This window comes from Panthera leo, chromosome B1 (genome assembly GCF_018350215.1).
Source record: "Panthera leo isolate Ple1 chromosome B1, P.leo_Ple1_pat1.1, whole genome shotgun sequence".
NCBI classification, from domain to species: domain Eukaryota; kingdom Metazoa; phylum Chordata; class Mammalia; order Carnivora; family Felidae; genus Panthera; species Panthera leo.
This window is the reverse complement of record NC_056682.1, coordinates 57,195,748-57,214,781: the sequence shown is the minus strand read 5'-3', so window position 1 is coordinate 57,214,781 and position 19,034 is coordinate 57,195,748. Positions and strand designations below refer to the sequence as shown.

Sequence of the window (19,034 nt, the reverse complement as noted above, 5' to 3'; positions counted from 1 at the left end):
CTGACTCTTGATTTCAGCTCAGGTCATGATCTCATGGTGGTGAGATCGAATCCTGAATTGGACCCCATGCTGGATGTTGCGCCTGCTTACGATTCTTTCTCTTTCTCTTTCTTTTTCTCCTTCTCTCTCTCAAAAAAAAAATGTTAGACTGTATTTGACTTATGAGAGAAAACTTGGCCTTAAGTGTCTTGTGGTATCAGTTACAAAAATGAGAAGAAATTTGAGAGGCAATAGAGAAGTTACAGAAGTAGAAAATATAACCAGGCAAAAAGTGACTGAAATTGTGAAAATAGGGGTGGGTATGTTTGTTGTTGTGGAAGACATGTTTTATTTTTTTTATTTTTTTTTTTTTTAAAGTTTATTTATTTATTTATTTATTTTTTTTAATATATGAAATTTACTGTCAAATTGGTTTCCATACAACACCCAGTGCTCATCCCAAAAGGTGCCCTCCTCAATACCCATCACCCACCCTGCCCTCCCTCCCACCCCCCATCAACCCTCAGTTTGTTCTCAGTTTTTAACAGTCTCTTATGCTTTGGCTCTCTCCCACTCTAACCTCTTTTTTTTTTTTTCCTTCCCCTCCCCCATGGGTTTCTGTTATGTTTCTCAGGATCCACATAAGAGTGAAACCATATGGTATCTGTCTTTCTCTGTATGGCTTATTTCACTTAGCATCACACTCTCCAGTTCCATCCATGTTGCTACAAAAGGCCATATTTCATTTTTTCTCATTGCCACGTAGTATTCCATTGTGTATATAAACCACAATTTCTTTATCCATTCATCAGTTGATGGACATTTAGGCTCTTTCCATAATTTGGCTATTGTTGAGAGTGCCGCTATAAACATTGGGGTACAGGTGCCCCTATGCATCAGTACTCCTGTATCCCTTGGATAAATTCCTAGCAGTGCTATTGCTGGGTCATAGGGTAGGTCTATTTTTAATTTTCTGAGGAACCTCCACACTGCTTTCCAGAGCGGCTGCACCAATTTGCATTCCCACCAACAGTGCAAGAGGGTTCCCGTTTCTCCACATCCTCTCCAGCATCTATAGTCTCCTGATTTCTTCATTTTGGCCACTCTGACTGGCGTGAGGTGGTATCTGAGTGTGGTTTTGATTTGTATTTCCCTGATAAGGAGCGACGTTGAACATCTTTTCATGTGCCTGTTGGCCATCCGGATGTCTTCTTTAGAGAAGTGTCTATTCATGTTTTCTGCCCATTTCTTCACTGGGTTATTTGTTTTTCGGGTGTGGAGTTTGATGAGCTCTTTATAGATTTTGGATACTAGCCCTTTGTCCGATGTGTCATTTGCAAATATCTTTTCCCATTCCGTTGGTTGCCTTTTAGTTTTGTTGGTTGTTTCCTTTGCTGTGCAGAAGCTTTTTATGGAAGACATGTTTTAAATCTGACTTGGATGAGGTCAAGTGTTGGCACTTGGGAGGCCTGAATACTGTATCTTAGGAGAAGGAAATGAGTAAAAAGAATACAGGAGAGTGTTGAATGTTAATACCATCTAAAATCACATGCAATTACCCTCTTACAGGGAGGAGAAATTGTTGGCAGATACTGAATATATACTGAATGAGAGTTTAAAATGAGCTTGTGGAAATAGCAAGATTTTGTGGAAAACTTAGGCAGTTTTTTGGACGGTGTCACATAAAGACTTTGGACATATGTAAGTCTCTGAATAAAATTAGTTTTTAGATATACTATGAGTTTTGTCCAGTATTAATTTGTTTTCTTATACCAGTTTTTGCTTATGCCAGATTAAGTGATGGTTTGTCATATTATTCCAAAGTACATTTGATAGCTTTCTAATTTTGGTTTAGCAACAATTTGACTCATTTCACAATCATTAGCTGGTATATTACTCAAACTCAGGAAATAATTTTTTTTTTTTGTATAGAAAGCACATAAGCTCTAACCTAAAACATACCAAGAAAATTCATGCAACTAGTATTTAATTGTCATTCTAAATTGGTTGAATGGTTTATTCACAGTTGGTTTATTCACAGTTAACATTTTAAACATTCTATGTGACTAGAAGTTACTTTGTCTAAACTTTTTAATTTGTTTTCAAAAAGTACTAGATACAGTAAATGTATCAGTCATAAAATGCTGTCTTACTAATTAAATTTTAGAAAAAAAAAAAAAAAAAGAAAATCCTATTAGAATTAAAGTTTTCAAAAAAAAAACACTTTTGTAAAACAAAAAGATACTCTTTAGTTCTAATAGCCTAGAGGTTATCCTTTGTCTGTAATAGTTCAAAAGTCCATTTCACTCTTTCAATAAATCTTAAAAGACAAAGATACTGATGAAGAAAAGATATTTTTGGTAGAACAAGTATTAGTGATCATTTGCCACTTAGAGGGTGGTATATTAATTCCAGAGCCTGTCTTGAGTCACAGAGTCATTTTTCTTTGAGGTTTTATACTGATTATTGCTAATTATTAGGAAAAATTACTCTTTCCACCTTCATTTAAACATCTGCTTGTCTTTGACCTAAGGGTCAACTAGCACAGAAACATGGCTGATGGTTACCGATTTTGCCATTTTCCAATGTTGCTGATGTTAGTTGGCAACAGACAACATGCTGGGGTTTTGTGAATGGGAGACAATGATTATGAGAGTGAGGAAAATTATGTAGGATTATTTGGGAATGTGCTAATAGTCATGTATTTCATCTAAAGTATAAATGGATCTGTAAAGTGTTGTTGGGAGTGGATTAATTTGCTAGGTTTGCCATAATAAAGTCACAAAATAGGTGGCTTAAGCAACAGAAATTTATTTCTCATAGTTCTGGAGGCTAGAGGTCCTAGATCAAGGCTTCAGCAGGGTTGGTTTCTTCTGATGCTTCTCTCCTCCAATAGACAGCCATCTTCTTTCTGTCTCCTTACAGGGGCTTTCCTCTGTGTCTCTATGTCCCAGCCTCCTCTTACCATGACATAAGTTGAATTGGATCAGGGCCCACCCTAATGACCTCAGTATAAGTTAATTACCTCTTTAATGGCCCATCTCCAAATGCAGTCATAATCTGAGGTACTAGGGATTAAAGACTGTACCATATGAAATTTGGGGAGACACAATTCAGCTCATTACAAGAATATATATGGAATATCTAGAAAATATGTATAGACATGTTACTAATTTTAGAGTGATCATTACAAAACGATTATCATTAATTTGTAGGACACATGAGAATGATATAAAGTTTAGTTTCCAAGGATAAAATTGTGTCACAAAATACATTCATTTACTTATGCAGGGTATTTCTACACTGAACCAGATAATTCTGTTCAGAAAAATAGGTCTGAAAGTGAAAATTATTCTGTATCACTGGCAAGAAAGCATTTTTATGGGCAAGACTACATGTAGTTTTCAAAGGTTGCAGCACAAGTTGTCTCTTATCCTTTGCACTTTAAATATAGTGTGAAGTCTGGCATTTCTAAAATTTTCTCACTTAGCAGCTGGTAAAAACAACCTTCCTTAATAGTAGGTTTAGATGTAATCCATGTAGTGAAAAGAACAAAAGTCTGATTATTTTACTTAGTAGTTGTATAACTGTAGATCATAAGTTATCTTCACTGAACCTTAGCTTAATTATCCCTAAATTAGGAATAATTATATCATCCTTGTAAGAATCTAGGTTATGATTTCTCAACCTAAGCACTATGGACATTTTGGACAGGAGAATGCTTTGTCTTGGGGCTGTCCTTTGCACTGTATGATGTTTAACAGCATCTGTGTCCTCCGCCTACTATATGCCAGTAGCACAACCCTTTTACCCTTAATTCTGACAATTAAAACTATCTCTGGACATTGCTAAATTTTTCTCTGGAGGGCAAAATTACCCCTAGTTGCAAACTGTATCTATCTAGCTATATGGCAAAAACAAATATTTGTGTCTGGTGAAAAAAACAATGATTACAAAAGAAGTCATACCGTTGAATATAGCCCCACTGAAGCTTTTTTTTTTTTTTAATTAAAGTTCTTCTGAATCTTCTGTAATTAAGAGAAATGCCTAAAATTTTCAATAAAATTAGAGAATTATTTAGAAAACACTTGAGGTCTTGACCAAAATTCTTTAGAAGACTATGGATACTGATGGCTTACAGACAGGACCAGCTATGTCACCTTCCTTTCACATTCTCCTCATTTGGCAGAGATGCCTCCAATGCAGAAAGTTTAAGAAAAGTACAGAAGGGCACCTGGGTGGTCAGATGGTTAAGCATCGGACTCTTGATTTCAGCTCAGGTCATGATCTTGCAGTTTGTGAGATCAAACTCTGAGTCAGGCTCTGTACTGACAGTGAGGAGCCTGCTTGGGATTCTCTCTCCTTCTCTCTCTCTCTCTGTTCCTCCCCCTCCTTGCGCACATGTGCTGTCTCTCTCTCTCTAAATAAATAACTACTATATAAAAAAGAAAAGTACAGGAAAAGGACACATAAGAGGAAAAAAATCAAAGGCAGGGCTATTTATTTTAGGTATAAGGACTTTAATACAGGAAAGGAGAGGTTTACACAACACTTTGCAAGTGACCAATGAAGTCAGTCAGAAGCATTAAAGAAGGTGGTTCTCAAGAGCAATCTGGAAACCCCCTAAAACTACAGAAAATGTTTAGTCCACTGAGGATAAACATTCCTTCTTCTGTTATGAAGAATTTCAATTTAATAAACTTGCCACTTTTGACTGCTGTTTGCCTATGCTGCTGTCTTCGGGCTCATCTTGTTTATAAGATTATCAACACCTACCTCTGCAGGGTTTCCAGTTTGAGTGTATTTATATGGGCGTAAATACCTTGCTACTCATTCTTAAAAGTCTATCAAAATATCTCTTCCTCAGACCTACTTGTTACCAAATTTTCAGTTACATCACTTACATGTGTCTTATTGTAAGAGTTAATTTTTGTGCATCTATTTGGCTAGGCCATAGTACCCAGATATTTGGAAAAACATTATTTTGGATATTTCTGTGAGGGAGTTTTTTTGGATAAGATTAACATTAAATAGGTTAAATGTGATTTTGAGGGAAGTAGTTCCCTTTGTAACATGGGTGGGCCTTATCCAATGAATTGAAGGCCTTTAAAGAACAAAAACTGACCTTCTCTCAATTTTGAAAAATTAACTCTTTCTGGGAATCCAACCTGTCCACTCTCCCTACATATGTTGGACTTGCCAACTTTCATAATCTAGTGAACCAATTCCTTAAATAAATCTCTCTCTTTCTCTCCATATATGTATCTGTGTGTTTCACATACACACACACCCATTTTATTAGTTCTGTTTTTCTAGAGAACCCTGAATAATATAGTTACCACCTAGAAAATGAACCAGTATAAATCTGTACTTCTAGTCATTTTGTCTTAAAGGCAAATTTAACGTAAACACCAGATTATTTGTCAGATATCTGCACGCAGAAAAGATTTCTCTTCTCCATTATCCTTCAGGGACATCATGAGTGGGGCTGTAATGTTACAACTATTCTCTTTCTTGTGGTCCCACCATATTAGGCAGAACTACATTTGAGTAAGTCCTTGGTTGGATATGTTGCACATATCTTCTCTTTATTCTCTTATTGTTATCTATTAATGAACACAATTCTTTGATTTAAAAATAGTGGAAGTGTGAGGAAGTGGAGCAAATCCCTCAAAAGAAGTGTAAAACTGGACACAATTAAAAAAAAATCAGTGCACTAGAAATCAACCAAAGGTGACAAGAAGTTGAGAAGCAATTACATATGAAAACTGCTGGTGAGATGTTTGTGGCTTTCTTGTCTTGATGATTTCTCAGTTTGCTACCTTACTCCCAGCTCGGGTTCAGAAACATGCCCTCTTTCTGGCTGGAGGGGATAGACTCATTTCAGTGTGTCAGATAGAGCAGCTAAAACATTATTTTGGAAGGGCCATAGAAAGTGAGTTAATAAATTCTCTATATATCTCTGGCTAACTAGTAACTGGATATAGGGTGGAGACCCCAGATAACACAGAGAAAATTGGAAGCTTGAGGAAATTTGCAAACTTGTTGAACTATTGAATGTGACCCTTAACCCACAATCAACTCAGAGGATGTATGTTGGAAGCCTTATTGGCATTAATGTTTTGCATAATCACTGCCGAAATTACTGACTGGTAAACAATATAGACACAGGAGAGACAGCTAGGAGGGCTAGTCTTAAACAAATAAACAAAAAACAGAGGAAGGATCTGTAGTTTTACATTATTGGGGAAGATATTTCATATTTGAAATCCAGGCAAGATAATTATTTACTAAAACCAGTAATATTTAAAAGAACAAAACACAATCCAGAGATTTCATAAAACAAGTGTTTGCACCTGTACCAATTCTGTGCCATGATTTACTAGAAATCTTAGGGTGGTATGGTAAGGCAAAAAAGGAAAAGACAGGTTGGAAAGGAGAAATAAAACTTTATTTGCAGGTGATATAATTATGAAAGTAGATACTACTAAGGCATCTACAAAATAGCTACTAGAATTTTAGATGATTTTAAGATCATGTATATTTATAAAAATACAGATTGATATACAAAATATCAATTGTCTTTATTATAAACAAAAAAATCTAAAGACAAATTTTTAAATGTTCTATTTATAATAGCATAAAAGAACTTAGAAATAAAAATTTGACACACAAAACACAAAATCTATACACTGAAAACTACAAAGTAGTATGAGTGATATTGTTCAGAAGAATGCAAGAAAAATATCAGAAACTTTAAATATTAATTACCTACAGAGAGTTGTCAGGGATGGATGGAAATAGTGGAGAAACAAGAATGAGATAACAGACATGAGAAGGTGGAGACACTTCTTGGAGTTTCTTCTTTATATCTCTGGTTGTTACAACCATGGTATTGTGTCATATATCCCAAAGTAAATAATGAAAATTAACCAGTTTATGGAGGAAGCCCAAATGGAATGAACTCTGTAACACACAAGTCAATCTTGTAACTGGAACATCATTATATTCAAAGGGTTGGGGAGGAAAAAGTGATGTTGGAAAATATTTTTACTGTATATTGTAAAGTCAGAGGAAAATGAACCCAAAACAATATGTACTGTAGTTAGTAAATATGATCCTCACAGGGATATGAGCATATCTGAAACCAGTTTATGTGTATACTATGATTAAATTATTTTTTTTAATTTTTTAATGTGTTTATTTATTTTTGAGACAGAGAGAGACAGAGCATGAGCAGGGGAGGGGCAGAGAGAGAGGGAGACACAGAATCTGAAGCAGGCTTCAGGCTCCGAGCTGTCAGCACAGGGGCTCGAACTCACGGACTGTGAGATCATGACCTGAGCCGAAGTCGGGTGCTTAACCGACTGAGCCACCCAGGCGCCCCAACTATGATTAAATTATTAAGAAAATGTATTATGGCTAATGAGAGCCAGTTTTCCCATTTCCAGGGAACAAGTGGAAAGATGGAAGAGTAGAATAAACCTTGTGGAGTTACATTGGTATTGTCAGTACTGGTATGAATACAGGTTTGTCTATTTTTTAATATATAAATATTACTTACCAAGATAAAATAGATGTATAAATATGTGTTAGCATACATACATATATGCCCTAGTTTTACCTGCTGAGACTAAATGCAGTGATACCTCAGAAGCAATAAATAAATATAGGACCCTGGTTGTATTTGTTAACACCATAATCCTGTTAAGTGCCATGATTCTTTGAAGAAATACTTAGTTTCAGTCCTAGGGCAGGGCAAGTCCACCATGAACCTGAAACATCTTATGGGGCCAGCAAGTAAGCAAGTGCTCAGAAATGATGGGGGCATGTTGAAAAGATACAGGAATCAACCTGGAAGTTTCCAATGGTCGAAGCTGGAATAATAGGATCAAAAAATTAATAATTATAATATTAGATTCTTATAAGATAAACACCACTTAGTTATCCTTATATAAATAAAAAAATGGGGAAGAATCTCTTTTCCCTAAAGTAAACTCTAATTATTAAATATGGAAGTAATGAGGTTAATAAGAAAATCACCATAAAGAAAACCCTGCAGTAATATGTTACAGGCAAGATGGATGGATGTTAAAATTAATTGGAAGAAGTGTGATGAGAAATGGAATATTCACATAGCCTTAAAGTATCTCCCTGAAAGGTACTTGTTAAAGACAAACATGTACAAATTTATAGTGAATAAATTCAAGCAGACACTATTCACACCAATTGATCAAGGTGGGAAGATGTACTGACACTATACTCATAGGATGCCATGAGAAGAGCACAGCTCCATTTCTGTGGCATTGCTGCCAATATGCATAACCCTATCCAAACTGTGAGAAAAACTGCAGGCCATCGTAAACTGAACACCCAGACACTCCAAAACTCTTCATTGAAAAGAATATTTTTTCTGTATTGATTACCTTTATTCTGTTGAAAATCAGTTGACCACAGATGTGTGTGGATATATTTCTGGACCCTCTTCTACTCCTTTGATGTAAATGTCTGTCCATGTCCATACCATATTGTTTTGCCTATTGTAGATTTTAAAGTCTTGAAATTAGTTTAAGTACTCAATATTTGCTCTTTATTTTCAAAATTTTATTAGCTGCTCTCAGTCCTTTGGATTTCCATGTAAATTGTAGAATCAGCTGGCCAGTCTCCACAGAATATTCACATAAAAATATGATTGTATTGAAAATATAGAGCAATTTAAAGAGTAAATGTCTATTTTTTAAATTAATTTTTTAAAAAAAATTTACAGAGACATAGCATGAGTGGAGGATAGGCAGAGAGATAGAGAGGGACAGAAGATATGAAGCGGGCTCTGTGCTGACAGCAGAGAGCCTGATGGGGGGCTGGAACTCACAAACCCTGAGATCATGACCTAAGCCGAAGAAGTCAGAGGCTTAACCATCTGAGGCACCCAGGTGCCCCAAGAGTAAATGTCTTTAAAGTATTGTCTTTCAATACAGGAAAGATAGCTCATGTATTTTTTTCTTTTTTTTAGGTTTTCAATTCCTCGTCACAATAATTTGCTATTTTCAGCGTGCAGGTCTTAAAAATATTGTGTTAATGTACTGACAAGTATATCATGGTTGAGGTTGCTATAAATTGCATTTTTAAATTTAAGATTGTTTGCAACTAGTATATAAGAATTAAATTGATTAGTATATTGGCTGTAATTTTGGCATCTATGGTATGATTACTTAATAATTTAGTAGCTTTTCTGAATGACACTGGGATGACGATTGAATCTTTTTCTGAGATTTATAGCTACAGTGGTGGCTAAAATGCAGCAGAAAACCCTAAGTCCAGTAGACTTTTGTCTTATGTAATACAGCGTTGCGCTTTTATTCTAGTAGACGAAGGTATAAGGCTTCTTCGCCAAAAGCCTCGTTCTCCATCACTTTTAACTAATGAAGTGTCTTCAAAATTAAAACTCCTAGCATGCTTTGCCAACAGATTTCTTCTTGTTTCTGCCAAAAAGAGTGGTGTTTATTAGAAATAATATGCCTTTATAATGTGTAACTCAGTGTGTTACCATGATGAAAATGAGGGTTGAAGCAGCAGTGCATCTGTCTACCTTAAACAGTGGCATCATCCTGAAAGGGAGATGGCTGTTACTTTTCTATTTCATGCAGACCAAGCATGGAGCCTTCATTTTGACCTAAAAATTGGGCATGCCATAAGGAAGGTATTGATATATTTCTCAATTTCCAACTCAGCCCCATGGTGTTGATAATTATAATTACTGGAAACTCCTTCCAAATTCTGAAAGGATATTTTATTAGAAATTTAGTTTTCCATTGTGTTGTGAGTTTTGTTTATTTATTTATTTATTTGTTGTTAACTGTCATGTGGTAGAGCTTCATCAAGAAAGTTAATTTCTAGTTTAGATATGTATGTGGTGCCTGTTATAATGCAAGTTACTCAGCCTCAACTAGAACCTGAAGGTAAAGGTAAAAGGCAAAGAGTTTACCAGGGTGAGGGAAACATATGTACAAAGTCACAATTTTAAGTAAAATTTTCTGTCTACTAATTAGTTCTCTTGCTGTATTCTATGTATCTTTGTTGTATCTCTTAAAAGAACTTTTATAAAAAAAAGATAAATAAGCAAATAGAATGAAATTATAGTGTGTGTATATATATATATGTATATATATATATATATATATATATACATATATATATATATATATAATCCTTTAGAATAAAATACTAATCATTTTTATTTTATTAGAATTTTGGCTCATAAATTTTCATATAAAATATTAAATAATGGCTTACTGGTCAATGTGTATAAAATATAAGGTACTTAAAAAAAGCTATAAAATAGAAACACGTAATATTATTGCTGGTATATAATAGTTCTATTTTTTATGGATTAAACATGTTCTTATATACTTATCTGGAAACCTGAGCAGTATAATATGTTTTTAGGAAGAAAGTATTAATTGTTTTTAACCTACCAACAGAGCATGCAAGTAGCACTTTTCCCTGTGATAGATCCACTGGTATTAAGAAAATATAAATGTCTTTGCTCTTGTTATGTTGGTTCTGAGATGAGGAGAGAGTCTTGTCTTAGTAATTCTTAACCTGCAAAGATACACTGATAAGGTCAGTATGCATTTCTTAGAGACCTCTCCAGAGGTTGTATAAAAGTTTGTCATTTTGTCATTAAAACCAAAACATCAGAATATGCGAAGCATCTTGATCACTGTTTCCTCTGAAATGATTAACTGTCTGAATAAACAGCTTAAACGTTGGGTTTAAACCATCCTGCTGAGGTCCACAGTTCACCTGATGGCCTCTATTCCAAAGCATGGCCATGTACTAAAAGGGTCATTGCTACCATCTGAACTGTGTCTCCTACCCATCTAACCCTGCAAAAAGTCCCGTGAGGTAGTGGTATTCTTATTTTATAGGATATAGAGGATGTGATACAGGGAGGTTCATGACTAACCCTGGTGTCTATCAATCTCAGATAAGAAACTTCTTAGTGGGGATCTAGTGTCTACACCTGTAACCTCTGCCCTTCATTGTCTCTATTAGCATAATATGAAGTTTCTCAAGGGTCTTCTCATGTTTTCAATCCTGTATCAGTAAAAGAAAATACATTTTTCCAAGAAGCTTATTATTTTCAACTCACATTCTAGGCTACTTTCAAGGATAATAAACTTATACTGAAGTGTTACAAGTTTCCACTGATAGTTTTAGGTGTGACGGGCCTTAGAGAACTCACAGAGATACATTATCGGCATGTTGATAAAGAGTTTTTTGTTTGTTTTTTAGTAAAAACATTGTAAGTTTTAAAGAGAGTCTTAACATTTTTCAACAAGAGAAGTTCAGTGTTAGAACATAAAATCTGAATCAAATTATAATTCATCTATTTTTCTTCCTTTTCCTAATAGTTAAGAAATAACTAGTGTTTTTTAAAATGGGGAGAATTTGTTCTTTTTTTTTCTTGTTCTCACTTATTAAGAAACACTCTGGCAGAGTGCTCTAGAAGTCTTATATCTCATAATCTTTTGATAATTAAATCCCAGATGGAATATTCTTTGCTAGATGTCTTATTTAACAAAATTGCTGTACTCCTCTGTTCTTGCTTTTTATGGCATCTGTTTTTCCAAAATGGATAATAAGCTTCTGTGCTTATCTTTGTAGTTTGATGAGAAATTATCTGAAGAAAATTTTAAATGAAATATATTTAACAGACATATTTGCTAATATTGGCTTTCATTGAGTTTCACACACCTGACTTATTAATGTCCTATATATTTGTAGACAACTGCAGAGTGCCACTGCTACTCAAAAGCTTTTTACATCGATCTACACCAATTTCCCCAAGTGAATGGTGAAATTTGGTAGCAAAAAAGAGGGAATATCTTATTTACTCCTTTCTATTAATTTTTAAAGATCAACTCAATGTGTCACTAGTAGGTGCAAGATTTTATGCTAAAAAAATTCATGTTTGATAATTAGTTAATTATGTGTACTCAATAGTAAGTTTAGTACAAGGCAAAATATGATACATGTATATTTATCTCAAATAGTTGTAAGTTGTGAGTGTGCATTTAATAAGAAAGTGATAAAAATTTAAGGAAATGATACCATGCCAGGCTGGGGGTGGAGGTGGCTCTTGGAAAAAAGGTATGAATCCATTTAATTAAAAGAAAATGTTTTAAAAAAGAAAAAATCTTTTCACATCCAGGCATTTCTTGGAACTTGGAAGAAAATGACAAATGAGTCACAGTCTTTATCTAAAGAAATTGTTAACTTACTGGGGGAAAAAACAGACATAAACAGAAAAATACAATTCAGTGTGCTAATTTCTAGTTTAGAGATGTCTGTGGTAAGCTATCACAAGGTTGAGGTACCAAATATTGATTACAACCTGAAGGGTGAATACAAGTTAAAGGTAAGAGTGAGTCAGAAAGTATTGTAGGATGAGGGATTACATATACAAAAACCAAAATGTGAAAGAAAACATATATTCAGCTAGCTGAAATAAGATAGATAGTATTTCAGGGCATGAAGTATAAGATTTGAGTGGGAAGAAATGAGGCTGGTGAGGTAGAATATAAATAATTATGTCAGAAATGCCAAGGAGTGTATGCTTTCTTCTAAGAACAGATGATTCTGACAACTAGAGAGTGACATGATTAAATTTGTACTTTAGCAAAATCACTGATTGAAAAGTCCAAAGTAAAAGAGGGAAGGATAAAGTCTATTTTGATAATTCAGGCTCATGAAGAAAGGGATCAGAAATCAAATGGCATTAGGTTTCATAACAAAACTATTAAAATATAGAAGAAAATAAGGGAATTCCATTAAATTTCTGGGAAAATTACATATCAAGCTAAAATTTCACTTATGGTTTTTGGGTAGGAACATGGTATTTCAAAAGTGGAATACTTGAAAAATTACCCTTCATGTATAGGGAAGCTACCATAGAATGTGATCCAAAAATGAGAGATAATAATAGTAAGACAGGAAGGAAGAGGGGAAGAGAAGGGAAGAGAGAGGAGTGGAAGAAAGAAGACAGACATAATATCTAGGAAAAGGAGAGATGATAAAGAGAGAAGTAAAGAGATTCCTACTCTTAACGGTGAAGAGAAGGTACAAAATGAGAGAAAGGCAAGTCATACAATTGGAGTAGGAAGGTAAAGTGTTCCTCAAGATTGCTCTAAGGAGAAAAAAAGCAATGGATCAATTACCTTCTGTGCCTTCCCATGTTAGGTGAGTCCTGTGATTATTGATTGGTATTTGAGTAAAACAAAGAAAACAAAACAAAACAAAAAAACTGAGTTAAAGTTGAAGCAGTTGGTAACTTCAGAGAAAAGATGATGGACAAGAAGGAAAATGAAATTGTGTTATATGATATAAGTTGTTATTGAATAACATGTACTGGTAAAATAATTAAAATATTAAAATTTGATTTAACCATAAATATTAACCTAACATGAGGAGGAGAACAGAGAGGTCATGTGTTTTGGGGAAAAGGAGACAATGATGTAAAAGAACCAAATTTCCTTCTTTTATATTTAGAAGATATTAGATACTGTATAATATTAGAAAACCAAGTAGTATTTATTATGTAGCGTTAAGAACTAAATAACAGGAGAAACATCCAGACAATGCAAAGTGGTTGACTATAGATAGTGTACTTCGCAGGTTGAAGGAGTGGGGTAAGGTATCGATGATTTTTAAATTTTAGGACTTTTTGAACTATGTATTTCAATGATAAAAATGAAAAATCAACAAATTTTAAAGTAAAGAACAGACGGGCTTACATTGTAACTGTCATTCTGAAAGACATAGCAGTGAAGGATCAGAAATGGAGAAAAATAGCTTGAAATGATTACAAGTTACTTTTAAATATATTTAGGATTTGAATATCAGGGCATAAGTGGAGACAGAGGGAAAGGAAACAATTGTGTTGGAAATAATAAGATAGAAGAGAGAATCCTATTTGATTGAACACCTCCCCTAGAAAGCATTTAAGACTGTAATATGCATACTCTTAATCAGTTCTCTTTGTTTTCTTCAACTATTGTTTAATAGCAGTAAAGAAAAATCTGCCACCCTCTTTTTTCTTTTTTTCCATTCCACTTTGTAAATAATAACCTAAAGCATGCCATTGAGTTTAAATGTAGTACTAGTCTATATCTGCAAAAGATAAGTTACTTGTTGAAGTGAAAATAGTTATAAGATCCCGGAGTATCATTTGATGTGTGTAAAAGATTTAGAAGACAAATCTAAATGCAGTGTGTAGGGTGAATATGAAAGAGAAAAGTAGTTCAAAGAGATTGTTCTGACTCCTGGGGAGAAGGCTCTCACTGAAATCATTTGAGGAGGAAACACTTGGGAGAAACTAAGGAGGACAGATAATGCCTGCATATTATTGGAGAAAGATAAAAGATTGTAGGTGAAGAGAGAACTTTTCCAAGGGAAAGTTTATGCTCTCTTTTACCCTAAATTCTTGGATCTTTAGTGTTCCTGAAAAGGCTTCATATTTTGGTTATAAGAAAGAGGGTTCCCTTGAAGTTCAGCTTTTCAATTTTCCTGCAGAATCTCTTCATTTTGTGATACTCAGAAAGACTGGATGTTTTGTATATCCTTTCTCTTATCACTTACCTTGAGGAAACCATCTTTACCCTCTTTTTTTTTTTATCCAGAAGTACTAAAAGAATCTGCCATTGTGTGTCTCGTGATTTCCTTCTTTCAAAGTAAAACTCACTGTCCCCAATATCATTGTCAGACAAAGAAAATTGCTGTACTTTTAAGTCTAAATAAACCTCACGTATTTTCTTCAGAATCTTCACTGCTAATTAATCTATTAGCTATTTTTCAGAAGCCCACACTGCATATTCGAACAAAACTTTTACTACTTCCTATTACCTACGTGTTAAGTTAAACTTTGTCTTGTTTTCTCTCAGGAGATTCCTATTGGATTAACCAGAGCGGGTCATGTTTGCATGTTTCCCTAGGGTGCAGGAAAATGACTTGCAAAACAGAGGATTGTTGACACCAACAGATGTGGGTTTCCATCATGACCTTTCTGGCTTCAGTTGTCATTTATTTTCTGTGAGGATATAATATTACCTGTCCCAAATGAGTATTGTGAAGACTGTGTTCTTCCTAAAGGCTCATATGTAGTCTCTTTTTATTTTTATTATTTTTGTTCCTGCACCTATCATGAGACCTCACTCCTACTAGGTAACTCAACAAATGACTTTTCCCTTTAACTGAGTGATCATGCTGTGATATATACGTGTGTTGTCTGGCACAAGTTGGAGGTTCTATAAAAAATATGCTCTCCTTTCATTCGAGAATTATCTATGAAAAGGCTAATGGCTAGTTTACTCTGGTTTACTTCTAAAAATTATATTACCCTTTGTGGCCAAGCCTGAGAAACCCTTTAGATTTTATTCTTTGTATGAAGGAGTAAAAATAAGGATTTACAAGCATTGTCCTAGGTTGTTTAAAAACGCTATAATGCTGTTTGTAAACTGGAGATTATCTCAATTATGAACAAGTAACAAGGGATATATTCTTTTCTCTTGACTTTTTATGTTGTATACATATAAAATGATATTGCACTGAGAGGATATTCAAAGTCATGGTTTTGAAGATCTGTGAAAGGAAACCAGTCTCCCTTCCAGTGTCCAAACTCATGCCAATGCAGAATTAGATAATAGGAATGAAGGAAAAGGTTTGTGCAAACTTGTGAAATCTCAAATATTAGCCTTTGAAGGCTATGTTGTTGTAACCCTGAAGTATGATATGCTAAGCTAGAAGCAAGCAAAGGCCAAGAGACACGGTGGAGAATATGGCATATTTGTAAGGTTCGGTAGGGTTGTCTCTGAGGACAAATGAAAAGCATAACATAAAGATGAGAAATATGGATACAACTTATTTTAAGCATTTTGAATACTTGCAGTGTTCCAGGTGCTATGCTGATTATTAGACAAAAAGGCAATCACTAATTCAATGAGCTTACATTTAATTGGGGGACAATGCATTATAATCAGTGCTTCTGTAAATAATATGTTTTAAAATAAGTTGTATTTGAGGAACTTAGTCCTAAAGAATGAAATACAATTTCACTGGGTAACAAGAATTGTTAGGAAGGAAGAGCAATTGCAACTATGTGGAGGCTACAAAAGACAAAGCAAGAAATATAAGCAGCGCTCAGGTGACAAGTAACCCCAGATGCCATTCAGAGGAGTTTGGATTTCAATTTATTGAAAATAGGATCATGGAAAAATTATTATGTTCTTTTTCCTTTTGGAACTAACACTGACAGAAAGGTTGTGTGTGGATTTGAGTGTGGTAATTCTGGAGTCATGAAGATAAACTACTCTGCTTTAGTGTTATTAATCAATTCCTTTGTCAAACACTTATTGAATGTCACAGACTTTGAGTCTGGAGTTCTCTCATGTCCAGCAAGAGAGAGGACACAGAATTGAATGCGAGAGAGGCTAGTGTCTGGGAGGAGAGCGGAGTCCCAAGTAAGGGTCCTTGCTCCATATTTATTAAGATCAGAAGGCTTACAAACATGATGGACATGCAGAAAGAGACAATGTCACAGTGACCATTAATTCAAGTGTATGAGAGAAAGGGGGTTTTGAAGATATGCAGTGTTAGGTGTTTGGGTCAATACAAAATCCTGGCACCGAACTGATGGCTGTTTATGGCAGGTGTGAGGCACTATGTCTGTTTATCTTAACTTGCCTAGGGGCTAAGACAGACAAAGCATGCTACCACAAGGTCAACAAGGCACTTCCGTTTTGCTAATTAGCTCTGGGCAATTTCACCCTGCTGCACCTGTCTTTAGCCCTGTTTACCTGTTTACCTATTCTCGCTCTGTTCAGCTGTTTACCTATTCTTGGATGCTTTGTCCTGTGGCCACTTTCTGCTCAAAGCCTTGTTAACCCATTGGTGCAAGCACAGGGAATTCCTACACTTATTCCCCACATTTGATTGCTTACATTATGCCAGCCATCAGATAAGCTGAATTTCTTTTTTAAAAAGGCCTTTAGTAAAGGCAGTTACAGTGGGTCACAGAGCTGCTGAATATTTAGAAGGTTGAATTAATAAGACTCCATCATCACTTGTGTATGAGGTTTTGTAGGAGGAAGATCAAATTTTCAGAGGTCTGAGATTGACTAGTTAGGATGGTGGTAGTGGTCATTGTGAGATCTAGAAGATGTCACCTGAAATCTTAGGTTAGTTCAGAGAAAGAGGACACTGGTACATTCTGAGTAGATAAGCAGAGATATACAGGTAAAGAACACAACCAGGAAATTCAGTCAGAAAAATATAGGTCTCAGTTTTCAGTCTGGGATCAGTCCTAATCGAGCCAGAAGTCCTACTATGTGATAAAAGAAGTACTTTAACATTCAGTCTAGGATAAAGGGCCATTTAGAGATCAGAGCAGAGAGTAGGTTAAGAAAGAGCATGTTTGAATCCAGGTGCCACAGGACCACCATATGGTAGAACACAGCTTTCTCTTTAAGCATCCTTTCTTAACAAAATGGATAAGAGCTGATGTGTTTAGGGTGTGTGTGTGTGTGTGTGTGTGTGTGTGTGTGTGTGTGTGTGAGATGATTACAGCACAGACAAAAGGCTAAACCATCTAAAGTGTTCTTGTCATTTTTATACCAGATGTCCACAGTGGTGTAGTGCTCAGAGCAATGCTCAGAAGATTAAAAGAAAAAATTCTGGCCAGGGCATTCCTTCACTGTGCACAATGAGCCTTAGTTCCCAGCTGTCTGCTGTTCCATTAATCCCTGTCATGGGATGTAGGTTACAGTTTCCAGTGCTAACCATCTGTTTGTGTTCATATTGTGTGGAGAATTTGGAAAATGCAGAAGATGACTTTCTTTACCTTTGAGGCCAGAAGAATGTTCTGTATGGCCTTCTTGTATGAAAAGATTGAAAGATTTAAAAATGTGTGTGAATGAGGTAGCCACATATATAGATTGCATCTGTGACCAAGGGATATTTATGGGGAAGTTTATGGAGTTTAGTTTTAGTTTTTCATTTTCTCTCTCCTTCCATCTTCCCTCCCTGCCTTCCTTCCTTACCTACTTCCTTCCTCCTTTCCTTACTTTTTAACCAAGAAATATATTTTTCCTATGAGTTAGCATAATATTAAGGATATCAGGAAAAATGTTTCCTGGCCTCAAGAAGTTCTCAGACTTGTGGAAAAATGGCATGTGTATTCCACAGAAGAAACTTATATAATGAGACTTGTGTAATTATATATAATGAGGCTTAGATAATGTAATGCCAGTGGCATGAATGATTGTTCCTAAGGAAATAAGAGAACACTTCACAAAATAACTTTTAACCTAGATTCTTTAGTAGTGTTTTTCACACTTAGAAGGGAGAGAAAAACATTCTAGGCAGTGAACAACAGCAAGAGAAGTTCAAAAATGTATGATGTTTTCAAAAAAAGTGTGCTTGTTTTGTGGTGCTGGAACATAGGGTGTTGGAATATGATTTGACATATGAGGGGATGTTATAGATTATCTCTAGATTGTGGATGAATTTATCATGCAGAGTTGTTGATATTTCATACTGTAAAGAATAAGGAGGATACAGATTATTTTACGGAAGGATGGACGTGATCCAATTCTGTGTATATGATTCTATGTCCTATTTTTTTCCCTGAAACCTGGTATTTAGATTTGGTGGCAAATGCAAACAGCATAGCCAGGAGTGTACAACAAGGTAATAAAAGGGAGAGGATTGACTGGGAAGCTATTTCTTAAGTAGAATGGCCAGGAATGGAAGGACATAGGATATGAGAGAAGGATATTTTAGGTATTTATGAAGATATCATCACTTGTGTGTTCTTTCGAGACTTAATTTACTGTCTACTAAGTCCCCAAACTATAAGACACTAAGGGTAAAATGCTGAATAAGAAATAGTACTACTCTATTAACCAAGCAACTTGGAAAGCCTTGATAAATTATAAATGCAACCACAAAAGGCCATTCCTAATTAATTCAATGCTTCTACTATTCTCATATACACC

General features: G+C 35.0%; 1 protein-coding gene across 1 annotated transcript in view; it reads right to left on the bottom strand.

The window, feature by feature from the left end:
* G6PD (glucose-6-phosphate dehydrogenase) overlaps positions 1–14,636 on the bottom strand; it is a 71,370-nt gene extending 56,734 nt beyond the window's left edge. Inside the window, 1 exon segment of the mRNA XM_042936674.1 lies at positions 14,623–14,636. Within this exon segment, the coding sequence (XP_042792608.1) occupies positions 14,623–14,636 (14 nt within the window).
* Positions 14,637–19,034: the final 4,398 nt, after the last annotated feature.